At 38.2% G+C, this 8,221-nt stretch overlaps 1 protein-coding gene across 1 annotated transcript in view; it reads right to left on the reverse strand.

Moving 5' to 3' along the window:
* The window catches only part of LOC138035911 (lysosomal acid lipase/cholesteryl ester hydrolase-like), an 11,028-nt gene extending 3,324 nt beyond the window's left edge, over positions 1-7,704 (reverse strand). Inside the window, exons 1-5 of the mRNA XM_068882313.1 lie at positions 7,655-7,704; positions 6,463-6,608; positions 3,141-3,481; positions 1,661-1,907; positions 379-534 (exon numbers count right to left, since the gene is read on the reverse strand). Of these exons, the coding sequence (XP_068738414.1) occupies positions 379-534; positions 1,661-1,907; positions 3,141-3,481; positions 6,463-6,564 (846 nt within the window). The 5' untranslated portion in view covers positions 6,565-6,608; positions 7,655-7,704. The remainder of the gene's footprint in view (positions 1-378; positions 535-1,660; positions 1,908-3,140; positions 3,482-6,462; positions 6,609-7,654) is intronic.
* Positions 7,705-8,221: the final 517 nt, after the last annotated feature.

Raw genomic sequence — 8,221 nt, forward strand, 5'->3', positions numbered from 1 at the left:
CTGTTGTGAAATGAAAGGTAAGAAAGGTGAAATAGTGCTTGACACTGACTCAAATCTCTTCGTACAAATGACTGAAATAAATAACAAAGAAAAAGGAAATTGAAAAATAGTAATGTCCGGAAATGCAAATAATTAGATGCACGCGGATGTCAATAAGCGTCACGAAGTGTCCCCCAAATGATGTTCCTCAAATAAGGAAAAACGCCGGTTTAAGTTTACCCGGACCTACTGAATAACGCTTTTCTTGTCCCTTATCTTGTTTTTAGAAATAGGTAGGAATGCCAAGAATTCAAGCGCAACTTCTTGTTGGATATCATATTACTTGCATTTCTGGACACAAAAGTAAACATACTAAATGGGGACAAAAGAGTTTCGTACATTGTTCAAATTTTTCCGATCAAAACCGCACAAAGTGAACATCACGTCAGCGCAAAGTGGTTGATTGATAGTCTTTGAACAGATGTGTTTCCCAAACCATTGAACCATGGGTCCGGATGGAAGGAAGTCGCGTTTACCCAACATCGAGTGCACCATCTTTGAAAAATAAGGAAATAAATGCGTTAACACTAATAAACCCCCAACGACAAGGCTCTTTTTTTAGAGAAATGCACTATGACCATACATAAAACAATTTACAATAACTGAGTTATTAGATATAAGCCACCGAGTTGACATTTGGCTTGAGTAGTGCTTGCTGTAAAGATTGTCTCGGAGAGTGACCAAGAAAGTAAAACCTCTGATGTCACATATGTATGCCTCAGCAAAGGGAGGGTATTCTCGAATTGATAGCTGAAATGAATCTTTCGAATACCCTAAACTGAGTTCTTTGAGGGAGTTGTATGAGCTTTGGCGTTGTGATATACAACAGACGCATGCAACTCAAGAAAACAATACTAATGTATGTTCTCCACGTACCAAAAAAAAACTTAGGAGGAAAACACTAATTCTCCAAACTTTTAGGGAGTTATACACCATCAAACGAAAGTAACCGTTTAATATATACAAAAATTTGGTTTATCAACGGAGTTGATAATGTAAATTGAATCTCTGTACGGTGGTCAATTTACATTATCAACTCCGTTGATAAACCAAATTTTTGTATATTACTTCCCCACCGACGCAGCACCACAGTTTCTTTAGAAACTACCCCTTCATTCGTTTAATATATAGCTAAGCGGTATCTTAAGTATCCAGCGACTATTCGGTTGATCTTGCTTGCGTTGTACAATATGGGCGAGCTATCCAGTAGCTGGATTGGTAAGGAAAATAGATAATATAAGCTATTCTATCTTTTATGCTTCCGTTGTCGTCGTCAAAGCCTTAAATTCGGTTATCTTACGTTGTCTTATAGCCTAGCATAGAAGGAAAAAAGGATTAAGATAGACTATTTTTCTCCTTCAACCGATAATGGTCTAGATCTTGTCTTGGTGTTGTTGCCATAGACGACTTAGTTTTTCGCCATAACTCCTATTTCAATACGATTCGACCTATTTTTTAATTTATTATATTTTTTTCAAAGAAAAAAGAGTTTATCGAAACATATCCTTTTATTGACACTTACTAGCTCTGCAGCGCGAACTATGGTGTCTTATTTCTTTAAAATTCAAAAAAAAAAGAAAAAAAAAAGAAGGAACGTAATGTAAACGATCATACTCGATACCTTAATTTCCATGGAAGTTTCGCTAGGAATGGTCAGGAAAGGGGTCTTTGTATGACCTATAGTGCCTACTGGTGCAAGAGCGAAAAAGGTCTTCACCATTTTAGCCAACTCTTTGTTCGTGGAGAACTCGGCAAAACCGATTGTAGTTCCCTGGGAATGACCAATGTAGTACAGCGAGGATTGCGCTGTTTTTGTCGTCACAAATTTCAACATGGCAGGAAGATCGTATTGGGCCATCTCGTCCCAGCTGCAAAAAAAAAAAAAAACCGAAAGGTGGAGAGTTGAGATGCTCTTACTTTCATTTCGTTAGGGGAACAATGTCAACGGCAATGTTTTAATTGATAAACTTTGCCGTCAAAGTTGCGATGTGTAACACAATACCTGAAATTATTTCTGAAGATAACACCAATGTCACAGGCTTTTAAACGGTACAATAATTTGCCTCAAATTGTACTCTGTTTGCCAAAGGTTTCCTTAATTTTCCTCTGTAGCGAGAAGGAAAGGAAAGCTCTGCACGGATATACTGATACCCTGTTGCGTGTGCGCGACGTGATGTCAATGCAAAGCCTTTTCTGCCATTGGGAAACGAAAGGAAAGGAAGTGCCTACTCGATTTAGCGCGGGAGCACTAATTGGGGACACCGTAAAGAGAAATTAACAATCAACGCAAATTAAGTCAAACGTTGGTTTTTGAGGAGAGGGGAAACCGGAGTGCCCAGAGAAAACCTCTCGGTGCAGAGTAGAGAACCAACAAACTCAACTCACATCTGACGCCGAGTCGGGGAATCGAAGCCGGGCACATTAGTAGGAGGCGACTGCTCTCACCACAGCGCCATCCCTACACCCCTAAACATTCAAACTGGTTATAGCAGTAGCAGCAGTAGTAGTTTCTTTACTTAAACTTGCTTAAAAATCTTCAGTAATAACAGTATTGTTTAATTCAAATAGCAAACTTTTAAACGGTTACTTGTAGATTTTAATTATTCGTCCAAATTTGTGGATGACATGGAGGAGATCCGTGCAGAGGTTTCGTTTCCTTATAGATAGAAAGGAAGATCAAGGAAACCTCTGCCAAGCAGGGTACTAAAAGTAGAACAAATTATCATCACATGAAGTTCTTGGGAGTACGAATGGAGCAGTGATGAGAGCACTCGCCTCCTCCTGGCCCCGACTCTATTCCCAGACTCTTCATCATATGGGGGTTGAGTTTGGTGCTTCTCTATACTGTACCGAGAGGTTTTTCTCCGGGTTTTCCGGTTCTCTCTCCTCAAAACCAACATTTGACTTTAATTTGCGTTAATTGTTAATTTCAGTTCACTGTGTCCGTAATTATAGTGCTCCGGCGCTAAATAAAGTTCCTTTTTTTCCTTTCCCTTCCGATTGTGTTCAGTATTGTCCTCTGTTAGGGCAATGGAGAGCCACCTCTACCATGATCTCATTTTGTAGATCTTCCTTTACCATGATAACGCAAAGAATATTACCTAAAGTCCCAAAATGTGTTGGAATTTGTTTTGTATTTGATATGACGTAGACCATAGGTATTTCCTCGTACGTTGCCCAACCAAACATCAAAGCCTGCATCAGCCATAAGGAAGCCCAAGCTTTGATTAGGGAAGTTTGCGACCCAGTTGGACGAGGCACACAGCATACCATGCTGTAGGAATACCACTGGCTTCGGACCTGGACAGCTATCCTGGTCACAAGTGTCCTGGTTGAATTCATTTCTTCCTCCTGGTATCCTCTGAATGTAGATCAGGTAACCGTCTTCTGTCTCAACGGTGTACTCCTCCGCTGGGTATCCACTGTAACTAATCATTTCGGTCTGAAGGACGAACACAATTGGTTAGTTTGGTCTGTAAAGGGAACCCACACACCAACAGGGTATACCAGATAGGCTTTAATCACACGGCGGCAATGTTGAATCCCGAGTGATTGAGAACTTTCCTTTTGCGCACTGAAACTCGTTCCCAAACATGTCAATTTGAGCTCAAGGTCGGGGTACGGAATCTATTGTCTATGGCCAATATGGCCTCTGTGCAAATGAGGCCCGTACAACGTAAAAGTTGTTTTCTTTTATTCTAGGTGTCCTTTTTAAGGCCGTTCATGAACTTTGTGTACCTTTCACAAGTTAAGACGGTCGGCGATACTCGCGAACATTTTGACATTCAGCGGATCTCAACCATTTTAAAATCATTTGGAAGCCATTTTGAAAAACAGCATTGAAGAACAAAAGGTAACAAATCTTTAAATTGTCTTTCCAAAAGGTGACTCACTTAGTAGCCAATTGTCGGTTTTTACTCATAAGTAGCAAGCATTTTTAACCAAAATAGATCGATGAAAAATAAAAAATAAAATAAATCGGCGAAATCAATACTCTTTTCATTCCCCTAAACACGGTTGCACCTTCGTTTCCTTTACATGGAACCCATCGAGGACTGAGTTTGTAAAGTGTTTTTTTTTTTTATTCCCTTAAGGTAATCCAGTATTCCAGCTTTTCTAAGACTATCATTGGACCCATCTATACCTAGATTTTAATTCCCATCACGACAGTCAACACAAGGTCAGCACAGCATCAACTCTCCTGCACAGAGCGCTCTAAATCTACCCAATTCCTCCGAAGGAAAAAAGCGGGAACTTAATTATGTTCATGCAGCTCTGGAGTCCAACGGTTATCCATCTAAGTTCATCAAAAACATACAGGCTAAAAAAACTCGATCTTCACAACAACAAATTTATCCCCAGAGGAACTTGTTGAAATGTTTTTCACGGTGGTGAACCAACCGAGCCACGCAAGTCTCTCGCTTCTCTTCTTTATATCAAAGGAACAACTGAACCCTTGGACATGTGTCCTCAAAATACAAGAGGTCACCGTTGTAAACAAACGATTTACCACTCTACAACAACAGTTCCCAGCTCCGAAATTCTGACCTTCGATGAAATCGGAGACCAAGGTCTTGTATAAAAATTCCCCGTACAAATTGTTCGTGGTGTTATAGTGGGGAAACTGGCAGAGCTTTTAATACCCGAATAAAAGAACATTTGACAAACACCAAAACTGCGGCGCAAGGTTCTAGAATAGACCATTTTCGAATTCTCACGACAAGACTGGATCTAGCATAAAAGGAGGCCAATGCGGGTATATCTTTTCGAATGCAAATTAATTTGCCCGCATTAGCCTCCATTTCACGCTAGATCCAGTCCAGCCGTTAGAATACGAAACTGGCCTATTGCTAATCGCGCCTGATCCAACAACCGTGCCATTGATTTTGAAAACGTGTCAATTATTGACAAAGGCACTTTTAGAACCAGAAAAACAGTAGAAGCGTGGCATAACAGAGTGACACCTAGCGCAGATATAAATTCTCGCCCGTTACCTGGGCAATACAACATTTTAAACAAACATTCATAACCATTTACATTTTTATTATTTCGCAATTCACACTTTTTATTCAAATATTCTCATCGCTTTCTTATCATTCATTTTACCCGTTGAAGACTGCAGTTCGGGCAGTCGAACTCGTAGTTTTCAATCATTTTAGCCAGAGATAGTTCTTTAAATTTCAAATATGTTTCACCCTGGCTGCGGCCCTTCAATATTTTTAAGACCTATTTTAATTGCTTAATTGCACATTTCCTGGGAACAATTATTGCTTTGATGGATCAAAAGTATGGTCAGATGCTACTAGTTCAAATTTAAGCTCTCTTATGTCGGTTAATTGATTGCACGTGTCGCAGAAATTCAGGAATTCTTAATTTTCAGAACAAAGGTATTGTCAGTTATGATAGAGTTCTTTTTTTCAGGCAGTTCATAGGTGAAAGTTATTTTCCTGTTTTGATTAAATATTTTTCCGAATGAGCCTTTACAGTGAAATATTGAATCTTCATTTTGCGGAGAACGTTTCCCTTTAGGAGCTCTTTAACTTTCTTTACACTGTCGTTTGAAATAGTCTAGTTTAGGCCGATGAGTGTATGAATTTTCGCCCCTTAAGCGTTGCGATTAGAAGAAAAAAGATAGCACTTTTTTTTTTTTCTAGCAACGTTTACTTCGGAAAGGTATTAGGAAAGGCCAGACCGTATTCTGGTGTTGTTATAAAACAAATACAAGAGAAAATAAAGGAAAAGAGAAGGCATCCCGTATACATGCCTTTTTCCAGAGGTAATATGTCTTCCAAGTTATTTTACGATCGATACTTTCAGCACGAGAAGACAAAATTGGTATCCCCGCGCGGCCATGTAATGTTCTGTTTATTATATATATATTGATGAAATGTCTAGATTTAAAACAACTTGTTTTATTCATTTTCGAAATGATGAAAAATTGTTCACCAACCACTAAAACACGCATCTTGTGTAACATGAAACAAGATATGAAAGTTATGAAAAACAAATTATGATAATGTAAAATTTGCAATAAAAATGTTAATGTAGTAGAGAAGAATTATATTTAAGCACAAAAGTATCGTACAATGAAGAGGAAGCTCGCCTTTTATTGGCTAATCGTGTTCGTTACCATGACAACAGCGATATCCTTACATGTGAAAGATAAAAATGATACGTTCACTGCGCGCGGTGAAGATATGATTTTTTAGTGATAGGAGAAATCCTGGTATTTCATCAATATCTATATAATAAATAAATAAATATATATATATATATATATATATATATATATATATATATATAATATATATATATTAATTAATATATTCTTTCCAATTCTGGAATAAAAACATCTCAAACTTCCAAGCGAGCTCGAAATATTTGTCTCTAGGACATAGCAATCCTAATATTTTTAAAACTCACCACATTCATGTCGTCTTCCGGGTCCAAATGAGGTTTAAAAAGCCCAAAACTATTAGCTGTGGCAAGCACAGTGCATAGGACTGTGAATGAAGCGAGATACATCTTTCAGTTTATCGTCACAGACCGGCCAAGATGATGCAGTTAAACTGTGGAAAAAATATTTTAAAAAGCTCTTAGAGGACGGAAGCGGAAAAAAATAAATGCCCGCCGAAGCATTTTAGCCTCCCCCAATATTATATTGGGATCACCATTGCTCTTTTGCACCCGACTTTCTGCGTCATTAATTATAATAGAACAGCGTTGTGACACCTACGTTCCAATTTATTGTAAGGTAAAATAAAAAGTGAACGCCATACTTAAGCAGAATATGAGGAACGCATCTGTTAAAATATGGCCCATGGAGAACTTCCTAACCAATAGGTTAAATAAATAAGCACGGAAAATTCTTCATTCATAATTCACAATCAATTCTCAAAAAGCTCACACCCCGACCATGACTTACGACGAAAAATAGACAAAAATAGAAACAGAATTTATGTTAATGCCAACCAGGAGAATTTAAGTGCAAATCACACTAAACGGCCGCGTAAAGGAACTTTCAGGGTATTGCACCGCCACCAATATTGACGACCTGCTTCTTTCTTCATCCAATGGAAATATTCGTTTTATCAAATTCGTTTGTGTAATGTTTTAAAAAAAACAAGCCGCAGTGTTTTGTCGGGTTTGAAAACACGAACCAAGTGTTTCGATAATGCACCAAGTGCAGTGACTTTATATCGATACGTCCTCCTTATTAGTGTGCGGTGTTTTATCAGATATAAAAACACTGCAAGTTACTTCTAAATATTAATTAAAATTTCAGCCATTAAAATTTTCCTGGCGGATACGTTTACCCATTCTCCCTCCAAACTTCTTCAACAAATTTTGTCAACCACAAAATTAAACGACTCTTGCCGTCATGTTAACAATATTTTTTTCTAGACTTTGGATTTTGTCCCGTTCCACGTGGAACCCTGCTTCTTCGTTAGCTGCTTGTTATTCAGCCTTGCATTTTACCACCGTGCAAAAATATTAAAGAACCAATCTGTGACATATCGTGTTGATTTTGGGAAGGATTTTTCCAACAAGGCTTTTTCTTCATCGGTAGTTTTCAATTATCTGAACTTTCTCTCACGCAGCATTTTTAACCAACCTTCTTCAACCATCGACTGCAACAAAGAAAGGACTGAAGGCTACGCGTCGTGGGCTTTTAAACCCGATAAAACACTACTGCTCGTTTTTTTTAACGTTGCATAAAACACGACGGTGCGAGTTTTTTGAACGGCTTCAAAAACATTCCACAAAAAGCGTGTCCCTCGGGAGTCCGAACAAGTGATCAAATTGTGAGGGGAAGATATTAGCATTTAAGAAAAACAAGTGGACCTTATAAAGAGTATGGTAATTTTAAAAGCAGCTTATTTTTCCTTCAGTCCTTTTTTTGTTGCAGTCGATGGTTGAAGAAGGTTGGTGAAAAGTGCCGCGTGAGAGAAAGTTCAGATAATTGAAAACTGCCGATGAAGAAAAATCCTTGTTGGAAAAATCCCAAAATGTCACAAATTGACCTTTAACAATTTTTGCACAGTGGCAAAATGCAAGGCTGAACAAACAAGCAGCTAACGAAGAAGCAGGGTTCGACGTGTAAAGGGACAAAATCCAAAGTCTAGATAAGAATAATTTATTTTTTTTATGATTAGTGTATACGTCAAGCAATTATTGGACG

This window comes from Montipora capricornis, unplaced genomic scaffold, assembly GCF_036669925.1.
Source record: "Montipora capricornis isolate CH-2021 unplaced genomic scaffold, ASM3666992v2 scaffold_436, whole genome shotgun sequence".
Classification (NCBI taxonomy): Eukaryota; Metazoa; Cnidaria; class Anthozoa; order Scleractinia; family Acroporidae; genus Montipora; species Montipora capricornis.